At 36.5% G+C, this 24,610-nt stretch overlaps 1 protein-coding gene across 1 annotated transcript in view; it reads left to right on the forward strand.

Annotated features, from left to right (window-relative positions):
- The window catches only part of NUP205 (nucleoporin 205), a 50,430-nt gene extending 26,283 nt beyond the window's left edge, over window positions 1–24,147 (forward strand). Inside the window, exons 22-43 of the mRNA XM_005144348.3 lie at window positions 1,898–2,022; window positions 2,964–3,078; window positions 4,064–4,213; window positions 5,078–5,152; window positions 5,627–5,784; window positions 7,213–7,293; window positions 8,152–8,343; window positions 9,615–9,885; window positions 10,314–10,412; window positions 11,601–11,749; window positions 12,465–12,656; window positions 12,872–12,993; window positions 14,094–14,232; window positions 14,438–14,564; window positions 15,508–15,584; window positions 17,187–17,315; window positions 17,863–17,989; window positions 18,624–18,790; window positions 19,180–19,303; window positions 20,046–20,174; window positions 20,915–20,988; window positions 23,593–24,147. Of these exons, the coding sequence (XP_005144405.2) occupies window positions 1,898–2,022; window positions 2,964–3,078; window positions 4,064–4,213; window positions 5,078–5,152; window positions 5,627–5,784; window positions 7,213–7,293; window positions 8,152–8,343; window positions 9,615–9,885; window positions 10,314–10,412; window positions 11,601–11,749; window positions 12,465–12,656; window positions 12,872–12,993; window positions 14,094–14,232; window positions 14,438–14,564; window positions 15,508–15,584; window positions 17,187–17,315; window positions 17,863–17,989; window positions 18,624–18,790; window positions 19,180–19,303; window positions 20,046–20,174; window positions 20,915–20,988; window positions 23,593–23,745 (2,975 nt within the window). The 3' untranslated portion in view covers window positions 23,746–24,147. The remainder of the gene's footprint in view (window positions 1–1,897; window positions 2,023–2,963; window positions 3,079–4,063; window positions 4,214–5,077; window positions 5,153–5,626; window positions 5,785–7,212; window positions 7,294–8,151; window positions 8,344–9,614; window positions 9,886–10,313; window positions 10,413–11,600; window positions 11,750–12,464; window positions 12,657–12,871; window positions 12,994–14,093; window positions 14,233–14,437; window positions 14,565–15,507; window positions 15,585–17,186; window positions 17,316–17,862; window positions 17,990–18,623; window positions 18,791–19,179; window positions 19,304–20,045; window positions 20,175–20,914; window positions 20,989–23,592) is intronic.
- Window positions 24,148–24,610: the final 463 nt, after the last annotated feature.

Consider the following 24,610-nt stretch of genomic DNA (forward strand, 5'->3'; position numbering starts at 1 on the left):
AGAATATTTATTGGAAAATTCATGGGGAGAAGCAGTTCCTCTTAATGTTAAGAATAATACAATAGGCCTTTATCAGTTCCTCAAAAGCTAAATTAAAAGATTTGTTGCTACCAAATGCAGCATTTAAACAGCATTAGGATTTGATCCTTTGTTTAAATTGGATTTTGGAACAGACTTGAAATTAGAGTTGTGGGGGGAAGTGATACATATATATAAATACGTATAAATATATATATGGTCACTTCTGTTACTTTAAAGTTCATATTACATTTGTGATGTTTCTTGTAATGGTGAGAAAAATAGTATGTTAGTATGTGTGTCCTCAGTTTCTAGCTTGTATTCAGTACAACACAGATGTTGATAATCTTAAGCAAGTTCAGCAGTGCTGGTCAGGGGGCTGGAGCACTGAGCCTATGAGAAGCTGAGGGATTGGAGAAGAGGAGGCTTTGGCGGGACCCAGTAGTAGTCTTTGAATATCTACAAAGAAGTTAATGAGAAGATGAAGCCAGGCTCTTCAGAGGTGTGTGGCAAGGAGAGACAGTGGGCATAAGTTGAAATGAGAGGCTCCAAGTGGATATAGCAGAAACTTTTTCACCATGAAGACACTGAAGCAGTGGAGTGGGTTGGTCAGAGATTTCAAGGAGTCTTCATGTTTGGAAATTCTCAAGACCCAACTGTATAAAGCCATGAACAATCTGGTCTCGTATCATAACTAAGCAGTAATACGGAGTTTAGACATCATGGAATCCCTTCCAGTCTAAAGTTTGAGATTTTCTCTGGTGTTTTAAAGGATGTTTTATGTGAACATGTTTGAACAAACATTTCATTTTAGTTATTTAGAGAATATTTTTCATTAGGTTTGTATTGGATGCTGTGGCCCAGCAGTTTTTGGCCTTTCATAGTTATAAATGAAGGGTAGATAGGACCTAGATTTTATATGGGGGGGGAAGTCTTCAAGTTATTTGATATATCAGAAAGATCAAAAAGAAATGCTAACTTATTTTTTTCATCTGCAAAGGAGCTTTCAACTGCAGTGGTACATGTTTTGGGTATTTTGAAATGCTGTAGTTATGTGATACAGGTAACTCATCTGCACCCACACAATTTTACACAATATGTTAAGTCAGTGACAGGGGACTTTGTCTCAAAGCAGTGAGAGTTGTGTGCACATCTTTGAATTGTCTCATTCATAATGTGAAAAAATAATGACCATAAGCCATTTGCCATGAGGTAATAATTTCCTACTAAAGCATAAATTATATGTGCTAAACAAAGATGATTTCCCCTGTAAGAACTGCAGTTATTGATGCCTTTAGTGCATCAGGATATCTTTCTTGGTTAATTAAAGAATTAATTTGCTAAAGGAAGAAAGCAAAAAGAAAGGAATTTGACTTCAGTATTAAAATCTCCTTCCCGTTCCCCTTCGTTGCAGTATCAGGTGCCTCTAGAAGCATTAGTCATGAAATGGCTGTAAAAATAAAGACAGGAATTTCAAACTCTTCTTGAAATTGTCAACTGAGTATTCAGTTAAAAGTTTTTAAGAGCAGGAATTTGTATTTTCATGCAGAATATTAAAGAATATTGAATCTTTTTCATAGAACTGAAGGAAAAGTTATTAAGTTTTGATTGCATAATTTATCCAATTTCACTAGCATCTTAAAAGCCTGCAGGTTAACAATAAACATTTTAATTAGAATTTTGCTGAAACACAGTTCCATCTTTTAATTAATGGAGAAAAAAAACTCTGACAGGTATTTTTGCTGTAGCTCTGTGGAGCAGTATAGTGCAGCACAAGGTATCTGAACAATTTAGTTTCTGTAATTCTGTGTACTAACTGACATTTGCTGTGGGGGCTAGTAAGATCAAGAATGTTAAGAAGTTACTTCTCTATTTTAAGGTGTCTTGGGTTGCCCGCGGACTTGCCTTCATGCTATTTTGAACATACTAGAGAAAGGTACTGAAACAAGGAATGGGCCTACAGCAGTTCAGGAATCTCCTCATCTTGCAGAACTCTGTTACCAGGTATTCAGCATATTTTCTGTTGACATATAGTGAAAACAGGCTCTAAATAAAACTAGCTACTTGGTGAATACAGATTGCTGATGATTTTGGCTATTGTTTCATTTTTAAAATGCATGTGTTAGGTTTTTATATATCTTGAATTCTTTCTATTTTACCGTTTCCTGTGTGAAAAAGTATTTTTTTGTAGCAACAGAGAAAATAAAGAATATTCACTCATGCAGAAGTTTGAATTGGGATGTACTCATGTAACTGGTGTTTTAAATGTTTCTGGCAAGCCCCTGCATCTGTTATGACCATATACTAATTTTTTTATTATTATTATTTTTAATTTTGGAACTGCAGTTTGCCAGCAAGTAAGATAACAAATAATTCCAAATAAGCCAATACAATTCTCTTCTTTATTCTCTAGCGGTGACAGAATGTATGTACATATGTCTAAGGAGATGAGATGAGAAAGACAGCTGAGTTAGGCATATGTTCAAGGTAGCTGATTTTTAGCTTTAAATCATATAGCCATATGATTGCACACCTATATTATGTTGAAAATCTGTGGAATCTAGACAGGATTTTAAACACTATTAAAAGTGAAAAAGGCCATATTGCAGGAGGAGGAAAAAAAAAGAAAGATTGTGTTCCCTGTCTTGGTGAACCTGGAGATGGAAAAAGACATTCATTTTTAAGTGAGCTGAGCAGACAGAAAGGCTTACATGGTGTCATGTGAGCAAATAACCATTGGAATCATCTACCCACTGGTACTCATTTAATGCCGTAATTCAACGTCTATTATATATAATATGTTCAACTTTGGAGTGGAAAACTTACTCTAAATACAGGTAATAATATTTGAGCAGTAAAACGGTGTTATGCATATTTTGATTTGGTGGTTAGTTTGTTTTTAAAATAAATTCCATAAATGGCTGTCTACTGGTTTTGGTTGTCAGGTGATCTATCAGTTGTGTGCATGTTCTGACACGTCAGGTCCAACTATGAGATACCTGAGGACCAGCCAGGATTTCTTATTCACTCAGCTGCAGTATTTGCCATTTTCTGTCAAAGGTAACTTTATACTAAGATAAAATTGTGCATGTTTAAAATCCAATTTATCTTTTGACTCCCTAGGAACACAGAAGAAGGAATCCAGGTAGCATTATTAAACTGAATTAATTATTAACTCTGCTAACCTTTTAATTCTGTAGAAATTGAGCTCTGCCTATTTAGAAAGTTTACATGATTAGCACTGAACTTTTGTAAAAGAATGCTAAATTTTCAAATGCATCAAGTCTCCAGAAGCAAATCCTAATTGATATTTCAGTTGTCATTGTAGTTTTGTTAGATTGTGCTACAGAACAAAATATTTTTGAACAGTAAGGATGCTGTGAAGAACTGAGGGAATCGAATGCTGGTGGTTATAGCAATCTGTGTTTTTCCCTTCCTTTGAATAAAGTAATTTTATTTGGTGACAGCATTAATTTTTAAGCTAATAAATGTTTTTAATGTCTCAGACCAAAACAGTTTCTCAGGTGTCTTAAACTGAATAAATCTACTTACTTACTTTATCAGATGCTTGACCACTAGTTCTTTGTTAAATGATAGTAGACTTAGTATTCACGTACATGTATCCAGCATGGGTAAAGCGCCTTAGATAATTCTATTGTAACTTAAGAATCTAAATTAGATGAATATAGAATATGAAGATTCTTGGAGACCTACATTCAAGCCTTATCAGCTTTGATGAAAGTTACAGTTTATTTTGCGTAAATGTTTTTCACTGAAATTAGAACTGACCCTATTTGCTCATGAAGCACTGCCTTCTCCACAAAGACTGTTAGTATATTTATATCCAGATTTTTTGTGTATGTGTATACTCTTAATTGCGTATATGTGTATGATTTGTTTTCACGATAATGACATGTTCATTTTGTCCCATAAACAAACAGCAGATAATGACATCCTCTAAAACATTTCTCAAATGAAAAATGTTTTCCTTGGACTAAGTAATATTTATGTTCAATTTTATAACTGTTTCCTTATCTCCACCCAGAACATGAAATTTCAACACTGAACCAAATGTCTTGGCTGATGAAGACTGCAGCCATAGAAATGCGAGTGACATCTCTGAATCGCCAGCGCTCCCACACGCAGAGACTGCTGCATTTGCTGCTTGATGACATGCCTGTGAAACCATACTTGGGTAAGAGGATTTTATTGTGAGGGTAAATAAGCTTGAATAAATGGAAGTGTGAGGGGCTTTATTTGAATTCTTTTCTCCATAAGCTTGTGACAGTTCATTTGTGGTATCAGGTCTGGAATTGCCACTGGAGAGATGGAAAGAAAGATGATGGTGTTTTAGACTCCGAAGTGAGAGAAATTAGGGCATGTTGTCACTCTGTAGAAGAGGTGGAAGGTTTTCCTTAGTAAACTGTTAGACAAAAGTTTTTCTCAGTCCTAACTTCTGTCTGTCTGTTACACATTTCCAACCCTCTCTCAGATAGTAGATAGTAGCTACAGGTCAATTTCACTTTTGATATTATAACATTACAAAACTGATCCCAATATGACGTAGAATGCAATGTTAAATAACAGGGCAAGATTTCAGAGTTTCAGAGCAGAGGAAAAAGTGAATCAATGGGAAGAGAAACAGGTGGTAATAAAACTCTTTACATGAATAAAGAGTAACTAGAAGATAATGGGCTGCAGCAATAAGGTGTTTTCCCTCACTTTTATAGATCTGAGCACTGTTTTCATCATTGTTGGAGATCTCAGTATGGGAAACTGTTTCTGAATACCCTACTCATTTTACAGTGTTCATCCATCTGCGTTATTCATACTGGAGGGTGGGGTGTCCTTTTGGGCATTTCTAGTATTGTCTAATCTGTATTTGATAATTGGCCCATTTCTCTGAGATAAGTATTGTTTTCATTTTATTAAGAATCAAAGCTGTATTAGAAGACTTCTGTGTGAAGAGCCCGTCAGTGTGTGCTCTCTCTGTCTTTTTCAGTATAAATAAAGTAGGTGGTATTTGTTTAAAAAAATACTTATATTTCATTACCTTCAGCTGATGGTGAAGGAGGAATGGAAGATGAAAGTCGATCAGTCAGTGGGTTTCTCCACTTTGATATTGCTTCCAAAGGTAAACATTATGACTGTTTACTGACTCAGTAAACTTCTGAATGGGGGGAGGACCAGCTCTAGAAAGGACACTTTGAAAAAGCGATAGACTTTCTAGGCAGCAGCAGTACCTAGAACAATTTTATTTAGTGTGGGTAAACTAATTTTTTTAACTTATCAACAAAACACTGTGGTTCTCATTGAAAACCAACCTGCTCGTAATTAGGAGAAGAAAACGTGAATCTTGTATTTCTAAATATTGGATTACATGCATACGTAACAAGAGAATGATGCAGTGTAACACAGAATTTAAGGCTCTAGAAAATGTTTTTTAAATCCCTTATATAGATTGATAGCACTTTCTGAATACTTAATGTTTTGTTTTGAAATTTTACACATTAAGATCAGATTTACAAGTGTAAGGCTCCTATTGTGAATTTTTGTTATTTTCCCCTTGATGTTGGTGAATACAGTTTGAATTGATTTGCATTTCCAGTGCGCAGGAAAATCTTAAGTATCCTGGATTCAATTGACTTCCGTCAGGACATACCAGAGCCTTTACAACTGGATTTTTTTGAGTGGGGTCAGATTGAACAAGTCATTGCTAATTGCGAGCACAAGAATGCACGTGGACAAGTGGTCTGCAATGTCAAGGTGTGCAGTGGTCTGTGGTCTTGAATGTGTTATTTTATATCTTAATAATAATAAAAATGATTAGTGAAATAATACTTAGAAAACTGCTTTCAGGTAAAAAGTATAGCTGTTTCAGATACGTGCATAATTTATGCAGACTGTTTGGATTACTTTATTTCTTCTGCATTGCACACACTGATTTCTCGTCTGCACTAGACAGGTGCATCAGTTTAAGACATTTTCATGAAATTTTTTTAATCTTTCTATTTTTCCCATCTTGGAATACCTAAGTGATGTTGCAGATATGACATCTATTTTCTTATTTAGTTAATCTCCAATATATGCAACTGTGTAGTACTACATATGTGTACACAACTGCATACACAACACTGTTGTATACTGTGGTAGTTCTTAGAGGCTTAAGTTAATAATACGTTGTGATGGGTGCTTGACAAGTGAGTGGTAAATAGTTCTGAAAATTTTGTCATCTGAGAGACAAGAGACAGAGCAGGAGCAGAATGGAAAGTACAGTTCATCTTGATGGTGATAGGAATGCAGCTATTCCTTATTTGGAACCAGCTATTCTATACTGGAAAATATGTTTTAGATGTGAAAGGAAACAACCCCTTCCTTCTGTGTCAGAGAGCTATTGTGGAGTTTGAAGAGGAAAAGGAATGCAATGTGTTAGAAGAGCTCATGAAAGGACAGAACTTAGGACCAGAAGTAAATGAATAAGTGCCAATATGAGAAGTGTAGTGGGTAGGGAGAGAGACAGCTGAAAGTACTGCAGTTAGAGAATGAAGTATGGGAGAAACCTAAAAAAATGACTAAAACTTGTTTGAATCTCAGTCCCTTGGTTGCATCTGTCATTATGTATCAATCTCCTAAATACTTCGAGAGACAGTCATGTTTCTTGTCATTTGTCTTGGTTTCAGCTGGGATAGGGTTAATTTTCTTCTTAGTAGCTGGTGTAGTGCCATATTTTGAATTTGGGATGATAATAATGTTCATAACGCATTGATGTTTTAGTTGTTGCTTAGTGTTTACACTAAATCAAGGACTTTACAGCTTCTCATACCACCCCACCAGCAGGTAGGCTGGGGTGCACAAGAAGCTGGGAGGAGACATAGGATAGCTGACCCAAACTGGCCAAAGGGATATTCTGTACTACAGCATGTCATGCTCAGTATATAAACTAGAGGGAAAGCTGGCTGGGGAGTGCTTCTTGGGAACTGGCTGAGCATTGGTTGGTGGGTGGTGAGCAATTGCACTGCACATTACTTGTATGTTCTATTATTATTATTTTATTATTGTTGCTATTACTATTATTATCTCTTCCTTTTGTGTCCTATTAAACTGTCTTTATCACAACCCATGAATTTTAGTTTTTTACCCAGTTCTCCATTTCACAACACCATTATGCTTTCTTTTTTAACTTTTTAATTTCAGCACCTTCACAGAGTTCTGGTTGCAGAAATCAATGCCCTTCAAGGAATGGCAGCAATAGGCCAGAGGCCTTTGTTTATGGAGGTAAGTATAGAAAAAGTAACTACTGTTTGTTGTTGCTTTTGGTGGATTTCATTTACTGTCAAGCAGTAAGCTTCTGCCATGAAAGCTTGTGGATTTGAGCCCTAACTTTAAGTTAGTAATGCCTGAAAGAAATAATAAAAAAAAACCCAAACCGTAAAATTTGATAAGATTAACTATGTCTTACTGTACTGTTCCATAAATAGCAGAACTGGAGTCTCTTTTCTTATTTCTATAACCTTTTCCCTTGCCATTACTGATAATTGTATTTCCCATCCCACTGAACAGAAAGCAGTACATACTAATGTCAAGACTGGCTGTTCATAAGTACAGAGTGTAGCAGCCACACTGGGCTCAGGGGACACTAATTTATTTCTCCTTTCTTCTGCACAGCTGTAGTTTCACTGAACACTGAGCTTAATTATTTTCTGAGCTTCCTGCCATCTTTTAAATTTAGGTGAAATTGGCTAAATGGATTTGAAAGTTGAAGGATGAAGGAGAAATGAGTCAGACTAAAATACAAAGAAAAGGCACAGAGATTTTTCATAGTTGTTCTTGTTTTGATTTTCAAGTGTATGTTAGGAAAGAATTTCTCTTGTTAATTCCTTTCTCCTTCTCTCTCCTTCCTCTCCCCACTACAAGCATGAGACATTTGTGATGGAAAGGCCTTGTGAAAAGCCACTCAGAAATGGATTGGCCTATCTTGTTAAAATGATTAATAGCAGCTTGTTTCTGAGATGCTGAAACCTTACCCTTCCCCCCACCTCCTAAACACTATTACTAGTAGATAAAATTGTCATCTTGAAATCTGGCTTTGCCGTTAACTTATTTTATTTCAATGTCTTTGTCATGGGTATTCAGGAGGTCAACACTATATTGCACTATGTAGTGGAGCGTAACAAGCTGCTGCAGTGCCTCCATGCTAAGAGGCATGCTTTAGAGTCATGGAGACAACTGGTGGAAATCATACTCACTGCCTGCCCCCAGGATCTCATACAGGCTGAGGACAGGCAACTGATTATCCGTGAACTATTGCAGGATGTGCATGACAAGGTAATTCTATACTGGAAATCAACCATCTCCTTGAAATTTGTTGCTGTATTTTTTTACGTGAGGGAAATTACTTATCAAGTAGCCTTCTTAATTGTGATCCCTCCAAAATTTGTCTGCTTTTAGTATTCTTTTTAGTTTTCTGATTGTTACTGTGCTGAAGTTGAATGCACTGTGACAGAGGGGATACTCTGAATTCTTCCATAGCTGCTGTTGAACTATAAGCCATGTACTGACAAATTTCAAAGATATTTCAGTATAATCTGGTTATGAACATAGTCTGTAAAGGGTGTGTAAAAAGGAAACAGCCCATTTTTATGAGGAGCATAGAAGAGCTCACTGGAAGGATGAAGGCAGACAGAACTGCAGTTGATAATCGATTGTGTTTAGACTCACTGCAAATAATACTGCTGCTGCTTTTGAAAAATTAGTAGAATGAAGCTTCATAGATGAAAAAAATAAAGATTTTGTAATTCAAAGGATTTTTGGAAATGTGAGAGTTTGCTTTGCCTTAAAATATTTAGAGTCTAAATGTTTTACTGCTGCTAATTTTTGAGACAGATTAGGCAGTTAGTAGCAACCCAGCCAGTCTCAAAGGCAAATTTCAATGAAAGATCCTTGCATTGTTTAGGCTGTTGGGGCATCTTTTATTTCATTTATTTATTTTAAGAGCTGTGGTATTGGTAGTTTTCCTGTTTAGACAAGTTGTGTTTTGAGAAATATATATTGACATGTTGTATTTATTCAAGCAAAAAAATAACTATTTGAGAGTTTGTTGCTGTTGCAGTTTACATTGGGGTTATTTTTTTTCTGTAGGAGTTACCTAAAATGTAATTTTTAGTATAGTCCTGGTTTTGTTTTTAATAGTAGTATTTTTATTAAATAGCTGTAAAGCCAAGAGGGTGTCAGTTGTTCTTTCCCTAACTTCGGTTTAGATATTTTACTAATACAGCAAGTCAGATGTCAGTGCATTTCTTCCCTTTTCCCCATCCAGATTTAATTATCATCCTGCCTGTGACTTGTGTAGATACACCCCAGAATACTAAGGGTCTTCTCAATTAAAATGTGTTCAACTCATCTTTCTGAACAAGTTCATGACACTAATGATTTTGATGTGTTTTGAATAGTGGCATGTTAATGAAATCCTTAGGCATACCTAAATGAAATAGTTGAGAAGCTAATTTAATTGCTTTAATGGCTCATGCAATCAGACATTTTTCTACTTTTTTATTTCTTTTTTTTTCCTGTTCTTTCCTTTCTTCTTCTGTATTAAGATTCTTGATGATGATGCAGCTCAGGAGTTGATGCCAGTAGTTGCAGGGGCTGTGTTCACCCTGACTGCCCACCTGAGCCAGTCCATGAAAACCGAGCAGAAACAGCCACTTGCACTCCCTATGGCAGGACAATCTCAGTACGTCTTGATGTTGGATGGTTCTTTTACCTCATCACCAAGCTCTGAGAGCATATCCATGGGTTTTGCTTCCATTGGTGACTCCTCCCTCCACATCATCTTAAAAAAGCTGCTGGATTTCATTTTGAAAACAGGTGTGTTGACCCTTGCATTGTGTGTATGTGGAAAATCCAACCACCAAGAATAAAAAAGATGGGTTGAGCTACTTCCTGTTACGGCAGTGAAGATTTTTATTACAGTCTATTAGGTAGATATAACGTAATTAATATAGATCTAAGTAACGTTACTAACAAGAAAAAAAACAATGGAGGTGTGTTATTTATTTATTTATTTATCATAACAACAAGCAGAATCATATTGCCACGCTTTTGGAGCAGCATTAACTCGCTGAATTTACTTATTTGCACTTTTATGTGAACAATAGAACTCTGACTTAAGAAATCTAGTTGTTTTACTCATTTCTGGTAGCATTGACATAAGAAAGTTAATAAGTGGCAGTGGAAGATTGAGTTAAGGAATTTACATCTATTTGGTTTTAATTGTGAATGTTTCTTGTTAACAGGTGGTGGCTTCCAGAGAGTGAGGACGCACCTTTATGGATCACTGCTTTATTACTTGCAGATTGCCCAGAGACCAGATGAGCCAGACACTTTAGAAGCAGGTATGTCCAACTGTTACGGAAAACAAACAAAAAATGTCATTAAACCCTCAACAGTATGGTTCCTGCATACAGTTATCTTCTGGGAAAAGGTACATGATGTAGATAGAAATAATTTTACTCCAAGAGCCTCTGAAATTAGCTGCTTATCCTAAATGATGCACATCTTCCTCTGCTGTGACCTGTCTAGCTATAGTAGGCATTCAAAATTCATAGTTCTGGATGAAAATACTAAATTTCTGATCTCCAGCACTAAAGAAGGTATTTCATTTGTGTCCATTTAAAGCTATGTGTCATGGCTACAAAATTGTCAGAGGTCTGGAGGTTACTTGTAACTAACTGTTCTCAAGTAGGTCCAACTGTAGAAATACATTTCTGCCACATCTGTATGTACACTCAAATCACAGGATCCTATTACATAATACCAACAACAACAAAAAAACCCCAAACCAACCAACCCCCCAGAAAAACCAACCAACCAACCTCCCCCGCCCCCCCCCCAGATTACTTCATATTCTTCCGATCATTTAGCTGAAGGGGAAAACAAACAAAATAGCATCCACTCTACCCCCAGAACATAAGCCAGACAGAGCTGCTGCTTAACCAAGAGAGCTCATGGTAGATACCGTGTTTTCCCTGTTAATGGCTTAAATATTTGATCCGTCAGTGTTTCTAATGATTGTTTCATCTTGGAACTTGGACAAGGATTGAAAAACAAACTTGGGACTAGTATTGTGCATGCAGACTTTTCTATTACTTGGTCAGCATTTTAAGCTACAGTAGTAAAAAAACCACAGTCTATAAACTTGTTATGACCCCTTTGTAGTTTATTACTGGCTTTGAAGTCAACCCTTTCCCACTTAAACTTGTTTATTTCCCTCAAACAATGTGTTTTAGTCCCTGTGAAAATTCTTAAGCCTAACAGATACTCTGTTAAATGTTTGCAAGGGTGGTGGATGTATACAGGCACACACCTTTTTTATTCTGGCTGGCCGGTGTGTGATACTCAGGAAAGAGTAGATTTGTAGGAAAACAGTTCAATTAAAAACCCCTGTCCACTGTTTGGGGAATTTCTGTTGCAAGGTAGAGAGGATTCCCTGGGGGATGTAGCCTCAGCTGTAGTGTAGCTAAGCTAATGCTAAGCTTCCCATCTTTGCATTTTTAATTTTTTGTTGTATTTGCTTTTGACAGCTAAAAAAACGATGTGGGAACGTCTGACAGCTCCTGAAGATGTGTTTAGTAAATTGCAACGGGAAAACATGGCAACTATTGAGAGTTATGGGGCAGCTCTCATGGAGGTGGTCTGTCGTGATGCTTGTGATGGTCATGAGATAGGCCGGGTAAATCAGTCTATTCCTTTGCAGTTGCTGTTCTGTTTGTTTTAAAGAACACCTTACTACTGTGCGGAGAGGGGAAATTTCATGAGGCAGAACTAGAACATTTTTTGTAGATAATTAATCTCTTTCATATTTCTGTTCTCCCACTCATCCTTCAAGCAGTTGAAAGTAGGAGCATTCATCTATATTAACTTTTTTCTCAAAAAAGCTATGTGTCCTATTGTTTAAGGGTAGCAAGCACTGCTACAAAAGACTGTAGACATGAACTGCTGTGACATTTATTTGTTAGTATTTTTAAATCATCGACTTACTGGTTTCTCACTTCGGGAAGACCTGTTACTTCAGGAAGAAATATTTTTTTATAGTAACTTCAGTAGACAGGAATGCAAACTAGTTTTAAATAGTAATACTGCTTGGAGCAATGCTTCATTAAAGTATTTTGGCATAGTTATTGGTCAACAATATCTGTAATATTTTGTTAAAGAATAATAGGGGAAAAGTAACTGGCTTATACTGTATTAAATCATCAAAAAATCTTAAAATATTTTTAGCATAAAGGATTGCTTTGTAATGCAGAAACACATTCTGTCTTAAAAGAAGCTGTTAGAAGCAACTGCTTAGTGTGTCATATTTGTTAAAAGTATCATTGATCTCATAGATTTATATGTGTTTTCATTTTTGTTTGCTTGCTTGCTTGTTTGTTCTTCCCTCATCCCAGATGCTGGCATTGGCTTTACTTGATCGCATTGTTTCAGTAGACAAGCAGCAGCAGTGGCTGTTGTACCTCTCCAATAGTGGCTACCTGAAGGTGCTTGTGGATAGCCTAGCAGATGATGATCTGACCCTTCAGAGCTTGCTCACACCTCAGCCGCCCTTACTTAAAGCGCTATACACCTATGAGTCCAAAATGGTAATAGTAATTCAGAAACTATTTTGTGGTATGATGGTTTGTTTGTTTTCTTTTTTTTACCTGAACAAAAGTTGTTTGTCTGTACTTCACATTGATTGTACTGAGAGATGTTCTAGTAAAATACTACTCTTTGAAATCATGCTAAAATCCAAGAGAGAAAATACTTGTCATAAGCCTCATTGTGCATCTTCAATACTGATCTTTCTCTTCTCTAGGCATTCCTCACTAGAGTTGCTAAAAGTCAGCAAGGGGCATTAGAGCTGTTGCGGTCTGGAGTGATTGTGAGGCTGGCACAGTGTCAAGTGTATGACATGCGACCTGAAACAGACCATCAGGGGTAAGTGTTGATTCCCTAGCTCATTTTGAAATTGTAATATAAGCTTGGAAGCAGATGTCTTTTTATAGGCACAAGTCTTTTGAGTAATTATTTGGGGGTTTACTCTTTTTGTGTGTGGGTGCTTCTTTAACCTATCAGTTCAGTTCAAAACTGCCTTTTGTTGAGAGAAAAATTGCAAATAAGTGGGTGTGAAGTTGTACTTGCATGCCCAGTTAGACTGTGTAAAAACTTACTTGTTTGATACCTTAGAAAGGAATAATCTATGTATTACCACTGTTAAATAATTTAATGCTGAAAACATAATGTTTGAAAAACAGCCTGCGCTGTAAACTTATTCTGGGGGCTTTGCAGTTGGTGAGCAAAAAGGGCAGAGTTTGTCCTTCCCCATAAAGCACTAATGAGAGAGCAGTGTTATTTCAGAAATATTTTATGGTGTGTTTCAAAAAAAATCACAGTTATATACTGCTTGACAAGTTTCTTGATGTGTTGCCACACTGTTAGTCATTGTGAGATGACTGAGAGATCTCAGAGAAGGAAACTGCGTAACTGGGGGAAATTGCTTTGGTTGCTTTCAAACCTCGGTCCTTGCTTTAAATTTACAGTTCTTAGTGACATAAAGGGGGTTCAAACAGTGTGGAAAAATTCCAGACTTAGACAACTATTAATTTTAAAAGTGCCAATGAGATGAATAAGATTATAAAAGCCGTATGGATTTCTTGTAGAGGACTGTGTTTATCAGTTGCTTTAGTTTAAGCGCGCCTCTTCCTAAAATATTTGAGAATATTTAGTTTTATGTATAAGTAAACAGGTGTTATATTTCTACCACAAAGTAATCTGATTTTAATGTAATATAGTACAAAGAATTAATTTTCTCTGCTTAGAGAAAATACCTGGCAGTAGCTTTCTAGGCAAATTGCAGCAGCTGTGTATCATAAATTTGTTGCTTTTCCAATATAAACTCAGCTCAAGTACAGATCTGTTACTGAAATATGAATGTTTGCAAGTTCATGAAGGTGACTGTAGGCTGAGTCTCTGCCTCACTAGTGGGCTTCACTTATCTTGCATTGTTTATCTTTTTTCTTTATTTTATACCTCTTAAGAATGTATGGAATGAGAGATCCTCCTGTCTTCATTCCTGCTCCAGTGGAACGTTATCGCCAGATTCTTCTTCCAGCTCTTCAACTGTGTCAAGTGATCCTCACATCCAGCATGGCACAACACCTGCAAGCAGCAGGACAGGTAAGTTCCAAAAGATGCTAAAGTATCACTGCTACTGCTCATTCAAAGAAATTATGTCCTTTTGCTGTGAAAGTAAGTGTTTTTTAAAATCCCATCCTCACTGGTATGGGAGACAACTTTAAAATTCTCCAAAAGTAAAAAGTATCATTTCCTTTCTGCTAAATTCTTAGTCATTCATATTTTCCCTTTTCTTCTTGTGATACAGGTTTTGCAGTTTTTAATTTCCCATTCAGATACTCTCCAGGCAATTCTGAGATGTCAAGATGTTAGTGTTGGATCTCTCCAGGAGCTGGCTTCCCTGACAGGAATAATTAGCAAGGCAGCTTTGCCTGGTAGGAACTGCAGTTTTGAAGTCTCTTTGCCTCAGCTGCATGAATCTCAGGCTTTGTTTTCTATAAAGAAATTATAAGACATATAAGGGAATACCTGATCCAGTACAGAATTTTCTTAACATGTATAGCTCTGGGGAAAATGAAAAAATCTTAAGTAATTGTTCTTGGACTAAGTATGGTGGATTTGCAGTGGACAAAGTACCCTTATCTATGCATTTGACTCTCCATTTTCTTTTCATTGTGCTGGCCATCAATAAGTATTTTTGTCTTTGACGTGACCTGCAAATAATAGTGTTCAAAGTGCATGTGGTATCTTAAAAACAATTTTCATTCAGCAAATCCTATGACTGAGGAAATGAAGAGAGAAAATTTTCTGCATACCCGTGTCTTTGTTAATGTCATCTCCAATTTTATTTATTTCAACATTGCTCATGAGTGACTTATCTTCACAAAGGACTAATAATTACTGTGATGGATATAGTGATTTCTTCTGTGTGCTAGAAGACTTGCTTACCATTTTATAACAACCTCTCTATTTTAATTTAATGGCTTGCTTGTTCAAGAGAGATGTCTGACTACGACAGAAAGGAGTGCAAAGCTGTAGGTTGAGCCCAAATGTTTCTTTGCTTACAGTACACTGAGCTTTACACAACAGCTGCAATTTTCATGCTAACCTCCCTTCCCCTACAGTAAGTACTGTCCCTAAGTAATTAAAATACAGAGATGACTTAGAATAGTAAGCTACACTGTCATGAATCTCCTGTTAGCTGTTTTCATATCTAAATATTTTCCTCAAACAATGTGCAAACTGTGAGTTGTATTTCTTGCTGAAATTTTTCTGATCAATGCCAATATTTATATGAATGTACTGCATAAATCCTGTTTTTATTTTAAAAGGAAAAAACCCCAAACAACAACAGTTAATGCCTGTATCTTTTGTCAGGAGTGCTGAGTGAGCTGGATATTGATGTTAGTGAAGGGGTGCAGATGGAGCTACAAGGACATATAGGCCGATTTCAGGTAATAAAGTTTTATATTTAATACCTGTCCTTTTAAAATTGTTTGTAGATGAGCTTCTTCCTGGTTTTGTCCTTTGACTAGTAGCAGTATGAAAGGGCTGTTTTCCACTATGGTGGCTTGGGTTTTTTTTGGGGGGGTCGGGTGAGGTGTGGTGGAGCTGGATTGTGTGTGTTTGGTGGTTTGGGGTTTTTTTTGTATGTTTGCTTTTTTTTCTTTCACCTTTTCTTCTTTTTATTCCCCCAACCAAATAAAAAAAACAATAAAAATATAGCATTTAACAACATGAGTTCTGCATCAGGAACTTTGTTTCCCTCCCTGGCTAACGATTCACCTTAGGTGGAGGAGAATTCCAGCATGTGAAGTAACTCAGAAATACTCTGTTGCCACTTCTGCTGCAAGCGTATCTCCAGCGCAGTAATTTGGAATATCAAACGTGTTAGTGTTTTATTCACTTCCTTCCCTTTTAAAAATAACCCAGACTTGGAAACCAGAATGAAAGCCAAGATAAAGTCTTGCTCAAAAGCAGATATTTTGAAAGCTCGAAATCATTGCAGACCTCTTTACAGCTCAGCATTCAGCATCCAGCAATGTTTTTGAAGCTTTGTGGGTCATGTGAGCAAGGGCTTTCATAAAGAAATATTTATCTGAAAGCTATCTGTAGAAAGGTCTGGGCTATCAAATTCTTCTGTTTGAAAGAGAAAGACGTATTCTCTGAATACTTTGATAGTAACTATCAGGCTGACAGGCTGAAGCAAAGTAGCGAGCTGTAACTGATTGCTGTAATACTGGGATACTTGGTTTTCTGCTGAATCATGTCAGCAAGAAATTCCCATGGGAAAGCAGAAAGTTGGGGTTTTTTTTAATTGTAAGGAATTTTAATTAGTTAATTTGAAAACTGAGCTGTTCTGAGCAGAACTGAGTGAATCATAGGATAGAATTACAGCATAAAATTATAGAATCAGTCATCTGTTATTGTAGCTTTTCTCTTTAGTTTGTCCTGTTATTTTTATGCAGCTATAATAAAAGGATTTAAGTGTTCTACCCTTCCCCAAAAGTAATTACCAATAAATCTTTAATATCTTTTTTTTGCTGCTCCACGCAAAATTGACTTGCATTCTGAGGCACTTGGGCGATCTTAACATGCCACGTGTAAACTAGACCCAAATTTATTGATTGCTACTTCTTTTTATGAAACTATTGAGTTGGTTTTTGCACTCTTATTTGTCTGGTGTTTATTATCTATATATCCAGATTTTGATGGTTTGTCTATATACGCAAAGGTGTTGAAAGTGGGAATGGGTAAATTTAAACTGTCATTGATGCTAGTCAGTATGCAAGAGACATAAGCTGTGCACATTTGAATTGCATTTGTTTCTCAAGGAACTGCTTTAGGATACCATTCATTTTTAAATTAATTAAAGGTGAGTTTAAACATTATGTTTTAAACATTTAATTAATATAATTAATATATAATTTACAGAAAATTTTATCTGCATTTCTCTTTTGCTGTTGTGTTTTAAGAGATAATGTATCACTTAAGTGAAAAGAGTCATGCACTTCATTTGTTGAAATACTAATTAAAATGCTAATTTCTTATGACAGCGCCAGTGCTTAGGACTTCTAAGTCGTTTTGGTGGTTCAGAAAGACTACGTCAGTTTAAACTGCAAGATGATAACTCACAGGGGGACAAATTGAACAAGAGGGATGAAATTGAGTTGGCCATGCAACAGGTAAGGATGTAGGAATCTGCTAGAACTTTCAGTCTCAAATTGTGACATTTTACCTGCTGTGCAAATGTGTTTAGTTGTCACGCTTTCATACCATAGTGGTAATGCTCTATACTGTTTTTAGTCTGATAGAGGATCCCACATTTTATTTCTATTTAAAGTAAGCCTTGAAAATTTGGTTACTTAAATTTGCATTAGCAGCCATTACTGTTTTGGGTACAAATTCTGTGAACTTTGAAACCTTAAATTGATCAGAAATTTTCAAAAGAAAGGCTGAGTATAGAGCGCAGTGACTAACAGTAGGTTAAAGCCAAAAGGGGACTTAAAATTGACCAGAAATTTTAACTAGCAGGTTGGAAAAGAGGCAAGGTTGCAAGTTCTAGACTTGAAATAGAAGAGAGGCTATAACTGACCAGAAAAGTGAATCATTACATTTTGGTGAGGAGAGAGGGAACTAAACATGTTGTTTATTGACATTTATCCATTTAAAATTCAATGCTCCGAAGCCTGTAGATAGCGTAACTGACATGCTGTGATTTTCTTTTGGCAGATCTGTGCAAATGTGATGGAATACTGTGAGTCACTTATGTTGCAAAGCGCCCCCAGTTTTCAGCACACTGTTTGTCTGTTTACTCCTAACCTGTCAGAATCAACCAACCGAGATGGGCCTCGTCAGGGTGAGATTTTTGGCTTGCTGTTTTGTGAGACTGAATGGTGTGACTTTGGGCTAGTAGAAGATAATGAACCAGAGGCTGTAGTATCACATACAGTTTGAGTCACTTTATGCCAGTACTGTGGGTGCCTGTTTTCTAATTCTGGAACTTTGCATGGCAGCCTCTGACACACACATCAATAAAAAAGGTGTATGTAAATAAATAGCACAAAACATGAGAAAGTGAGCATTTCTTTTTTTCAGCATCTGTGGTGGATTACATTAGGTGAAACTAGAACCTAATTCGTGACATGTAAGATGTGTTTCGATGCTGAGTGAAACTATTCATTATGCCACATGGCAAGAGCTTACAATGTGCTATTATGCAGCTGAGTGGTTAAAATCTTTAAATAGTAAATCTTCTGGCCTAGTTACATTTCACATGTTACACTCAGTACTGTGCTATGCTGACTGCGTTCTAGTACTGCAGCCACAGAACTTTTTGCCTGGTGTCTCATTGGTGTTACTTCTGACACAGAAGTATAAAAGATAAACTTTCACATCTTCCACTGCTTTATTGACAGACAGTATACATTATTGATTTGTTGTTCTTTTTTACTTTTATTTTTTAATTTTGAATTGTTCATCATCTTTTTTAGATACACAAGCACCAGTGGTGCCGTACTGGCACTTGCCTGGCTTGGGTATTATTGTCTACCTGCTGAAACAAAGCACTAGTGATTTCTTCAGTTACTACGATAGCCATCGTCAGAGTGTTAACAAGCTGCAAAACGTAGAGCAACTCCCACCAGATGAAATAAAAGAGGTAATAGTTCTTCTGACTGTAGCCCTTGTATTGTTTGTAACTTAGACACAGCTGTAACAGAGACTCAAAGCAACTTAGACAAGTAAATAGTTCCAGTTCTTGTGCGTATTCCTTTCTACTGCTGATGAAGGAAGGTCCATGGAATAATTTTGGGGAAAATATTTGGCTTAACTTTTACAAAATTGTGATTTTCATTATAGTTGCTTTGGGTTACATTTAATTTCTCTACTTTTGGTCAGCAAGGTTATGCAAATTTAAAACAGCGCAGTTTTGAAGAATCAGTAGCTAACAAGGGAGTTCTATATATTGATAAGTAATTTTGTTTGCTTATTTCTTTTGATGTTCCGTGATTTGTTACAGTCTTCTTGTTTTCCCTCTTCTTACCACAGCTGTGTCAGTCAGTTATGCCAGCTGGGGTTGACAAAATCTCCACTTCCCAAAAATATGTTTTGGCAAGGCGACGCCTGGTGAAGCTAATAAACAACCGAGCCAAGTTGCTTTCTCTCTGTTCTTGTATCCTTCTAAAATTGAAATGACCCTCAAGGTAATGCTCCACAAAAGCAGAGAAGTAGGATCAGGTTCTTTTAACCTATATTTCTGTCCACTTCAAACAACGTATTTTGCAAAAAGGAAATTTGAAATTCTGAAAATTAGATTAATAAGAGTGTATTGTCCCGCTGTTGTCGGAATGTAAATATTTTCAGGTTAGTAATTTCCATCATGGAGACCCTGCTAGGACATTCTGCAACATAACAGAGGAATTATTACAGCCCAGCTCTTCAGTTCAGTATCCAGACCCACTAAACATTCACATATGTACAAGTGTGGTAGAAGAAATATTTTGAAAAATGATTTTGAGGTGCCTGTGAGAGCAACTGGAGTTTGCCAGTCTTACAGTTAACCTTGCATAAAACTAATCTAAACATCAGTAATTCTATGGAAGTACCTAGTCATGTGCAAAATAGCTGTCTGCAGCTGATTCCTTTGAAACCTGCTTTGGGAAGTATGTGCTCTTGCAGCCTTGCCTGATGTGAGTACAGTCATTTGAAGCAACCAAGTCAACACCATGCTCAGGCAGGTAAGGAGCATGCAAGTGATCCATTACCATACCATAGAAATGGAGGCGAGAAGCTTTTGCTGCAGGTGACAGATGTTAACATCTTCATGTGCTTCAAACTGTGTAAATAAGCTCATATGGTAAATGTACAACCTTGAAACAACAAAATTAGGCTCTTTGACTTAGATGTGTCTACAGATATTATAGAAACATGTCTCTTCATTCTTTGGCGTCATCTGGAACACTATCTACTGCATTGCACACCCACTGACTCTCAAGACCCACTGATGTCGTCTAGGATGTCCTTTCAGAAAGGAAGGCTACAAGGTAAAATTTCTCAAACATCAAACTGCATTTTAGTAACTTCTTATAGTTAACTTTAAAACTGTAGATTACAAGGTAGAGTCTTAAAATCTACTTCAAAAAGTAGATTCACTACTATTAATCTTATGTCATTCATATTTAATAAGAGATTGCATTTGGATTTGGCATACCTTTGGATTTTCTGCTGGAGAACTGGCAATAAAAATATTGTTGAGTCACAGATCTCGGGTTCTGTCTATTACACACAACCTGCAAAGGAATGTAAAATTAACTATTTTTTATTTCTGTTGTTCAGACCAAGTGAAGTTCAAATAATATAATCAGATCAGTGATTCAAAACAAGTTATAGGAAATATAATCTAAAATGAAGTTAAGAACTAAAATCAATATTGATGGCTTTAAAATTATTTCTAGAATTGTAGGCACCATTGATTCACCAGAAGATTTGAAGTGTGTAGGATTTTGTATTTTTGAAAAAAATAGGAATGGAAGGAAATCAGAAAGGGAGAAGTGATCTGGGGAGGAGCTTTATGCGTAAGGTACCATCTTGTGTGATCAAAATTAGTTATAGCCTTAACTTATATTCTCTAAATCATTTAAATAAAAAAAAATCATTTTCTTATATGCAAGTTTACCAACCAATTTGAAACACTGTGTTTTAATCTTGTTTTGTAACCTGATGTGGAAAAGCGAGTGGAGAGCACCAGCCAACATAATTTTAATGTCTCATTTTCTACCACTAGATTCCTTTGGTTCAGAGCCTAGCTTGGATTTCAGTAGGGGACTGAATCGAGTGAGCCAGCATGATATAGAACAGGTGAGATGTGATGGTCAACTGAGAAGTACAGAATATACTTCATCACCCTACAGGCATCTAGCCAGAGCAGTCTGTCAGTTTCCCACTTCTGAACAATGTGTACCAACAGGGTGTAACTTAGTTTAGGATTAATGAAACACTGCAGATGTTTCATTAATCCTTTCTTTTTTTGTTTTTTTTTGAAAGTATTATGAAGCAGGTAGCAGTTGTGCTGCTGCACATGTGATTTCAAGTATTAATATATGTATTAAGTTAAATGAAAAATCAGCTAGATTTACTAAAAGACTATATGTATACAAACCAAACAGTATGTACTTTTTAACAACAGCTTTCTGAAAACATGAGTTATCCTTGACAGCCTCGCAGCATGAAGGCAGAACTCCCAATTTTCTGTGATCTTGCAGCTGTTCACTACAGGTCAGCTACAGCTAGGCTGTAGAGAAATGAGATCAAAAAGGGCAACAGAAACTGTGAGGAGACTGTAAAATGTGAATGCTAGCAAAGAAGTGATTTCTGCTTACACAGCGGTTTCATAGTTTATAGAATCATAGAACAGTTTGGATTAGAAGAAACCTGCAAAGGTCATCTAGTCCAACCCCCTGCAGTGAGCAGGGACATCTTCAACTAGATCAGGTTGCTCAGAACCACATCAAGCCTGGCCTTGAATGTCTCCAGGGATGGGGCATCCACCACCTCTCTGGGCAACTTGTGCCAGGATTTTACTGTCCTCATTATAAAGAATTTTTTGCTCACATTCAGTCTGAATCTCCACTCTTTTAGTTAAAAATGTCACCCCTTGTCTTATTGCTTGGCCTGAGGAGCTATCCCAGTAATTATTGCAACAGAAAGCCTGATTGGTAAATGTTAATGAAACAAAGCATGCACACAGTAGATATGAAGGATTAAAGCTGACAGCCTTGAGCTTTGAAGTTTACGTTTTACTTCAAGCAATGGTGTAATAGTCCTGTTCCAACACTTATTCTGTCTACGCAAGTCTTAAGTTACTTGTTTCAGATTTTTACAGTAAAATAAAAACTGCACAACGGACTGCCCAAAAGCTTAATACAAAAGAGTTGGTCGGTTTGATGCATGTGTTTTTTCTGAAGGAAAAAAAAAGAGAATAACACAGATACAGATGAGAATCTTATCAAGAAGCTACTGCAAAAACTTTTATTCTGAGGTTTACACACAAAGATCAGCTTCTCTCAAACTGAGCTCAAAACAGGCTGCAACCACACAGTCATTCTCTGTTTTACTACTTTTGGTATTGCACAGTTGGATTCTTTGGAGATCCAGCTACAAAACCAGAATCATATGTGCAAATAAAACACAAAGAGTTTCATTTTTCAATTAAAGAAAAAAAGTTTTAAAAATCTAAAACTTAGAGCTGACTATGCACTGTGTGTATGAATGTTTTAAACAACCCAGATAAAATTCTGGCATCAGTAATGGCCACATCCATGCTATTCTCTCTGATCTACTTAAAACTAGACTCCAGGTGATATATAATTCAGAACTAGTTCTAGTAACTTAGTTCCACATAAACATATACAGCTGAAAACCCACCATTGAAAATATCCCAGAAATTGATAGAGCTAAAGTGATAAGCAGAATGAAGACTAATAATAAGCCAACAAGGTAGGAAGATTTTAGCATGTTCCATTTATTAGATGTCAATTCAGTATTTGCAGCATAACAATCTCTACTTGCAAGTCAAACAAAATGCAGAGATGAGGAATACTCTTAGAATTAGTTATTTCAAATGTGAAGATGTGCCACCTTGGCTGTGCTTTTTTTATTAATGATATTGACAAGAAAAACTGCTCCTAGCTGTGTAACTTCAGAGGCAGTTTTCTGGACTTTCATTTTAGTGACAGTTTATGATCCTGGCCAGTTCAAAAGATGCAGTTTGTGTAAATTCAATGCAGAGGTGACAAATCCCAGTAATTTTTATTAATAAACCCCACTGACATTTCTGTTGCTGTTTGCACAGGGTTTTGAGAACATCTTTTTCCTGCACAATCTCAAGTACCTTTATAAGATCTAGAATTACAAGAACAGTTGTATGTGTGTTTAGTGATAAGGCACCAGTCTTATTTGTTCAAAAGTAAAATACACAGTAATATCTTGCTAAAATACTCCGGAATGTAATTATTTTTTTCAGTGACTGTTTACATACATATTAGTAAAAAATGTTGTCTATGCACACTGGAGGACAAGGAAAATTTCAGTTGGAAGACACGTTTGTATGACTGTATTTAGCTGTAAGAAGCTAAATTACATAAAACCATTTGATTCGTAAAACAGGAGTTTAATCCCTAAAATTTAGCGAGGTTGTAAGGTGGTAATATTTGGATCATCTGTAAATGTTCTGAGTCACTCAAAAACCCCCATAGAAAGGCTATCCATTATATAATATAGAGAGAAAAACGTAAGGGAAGAATGTACGCAGTATTCATTAGGGGAGTTGGAAAAAACTTTTGAGAAGTGGTTTAGAGAATCAGTCGTAATGAAAGGGATAACAGGTAGTTGATGATGGATAAGCTGACATTCCACAAGGAAAAGGTTTTGTATTAATGACTGCAACAAATCTCTGTTTCTCAGCTTCAGATTGAAGCCGCAAACAGCTTTGGTGAATCTCTGCAGAAGAAGCTTCTGGACATCGAAAGGTTATATTCTAAGGTTCGGTCACGGTACACCTTTATTCAAGCTCTTGTTAGACGTATCCGTGGTCTCCTAAGGATACCAAGGAGCTAAGAGACTGAAACATGTCATTTGCCCCCTGAAGCAAGCAAAAATGTACACAGGCAGGCTTTCTGGGTCATCCTATTTTATAGAACATACATTTTCTAATTAATGTCAAAAATATTTTGTTACTTTTTTCTTATTCCTGTGGATTATGTTTTTTGTGTATTCTTTCCTACTGTTCCAAATTGTCAGGAAAAATAAAGGATTGTTTTGTTAAAAACTGAAGATTAATGTAAAATTTCAAGCAAGAAAGAATTCTAATGGAGGACATAAACGAAAGAAAAGAAGTTCTGCAGCTGTGATAATGCATTTATGGATGCTTTCAGAGAGAAGGGGGAGTAAAGTTTTCTGTGCTGTTCTTGCTGGAACAGGAGTATAAAACCAGAATAAAATGCATGAGGAGGAAGCCAACATGCTTGAGTGGTAAATTGGTTCTGTACTTACAGATTGTTCTCATAAGAGATAAGGAGATATGACTATCTCTTATGCAAGAGAAAAAAAAAAAGCATGACAACTCATAATTAACATGAGCTGTGTTGGGTTTCTCTTATTACAGTCTGATCCTGAAGCCCAGTTCTCCATGTGTGCATTGTGAACTCTGTCTCCTCTGTGTTTTTACTAAGTATTTCACTTTTTTTTTTGCAATTTTATATTTATTCATAGAATCACAGAATGGTTTGGGTTGGAAAGGATCTTAAACATCATCTGGTTCTAAGCCCCTGCTATAGGCAGGGACGCCTCCCACTCCACCAAGTTGCTCAAAGCCCTGTCCAACCTGGCCTTAAACACTGCCGGGGATGGGGCAGCCACAGCTTCTCTGGGCACCCTGTGCCAAGGCCTCACAGTAAAGAACATCTTCCTAGTATCTAATCTG

The sequence above is a fragment of the Melopsittacus undulatus genome, chromosome 5, assembly GCF_012275295.1.
Source record: "Melopsittacus undulatus isolate bMelUnd1 chromosome 5, bMelUnd1.mat.Z, whole genome shotgun sequence".
Taxonomy (NCBI): Eukaryota; Metazoa; Chordata; class Aves; order Psittaciformes; family Psittaculidae; genus Melopsittacus; species Melopsittacus undulatus.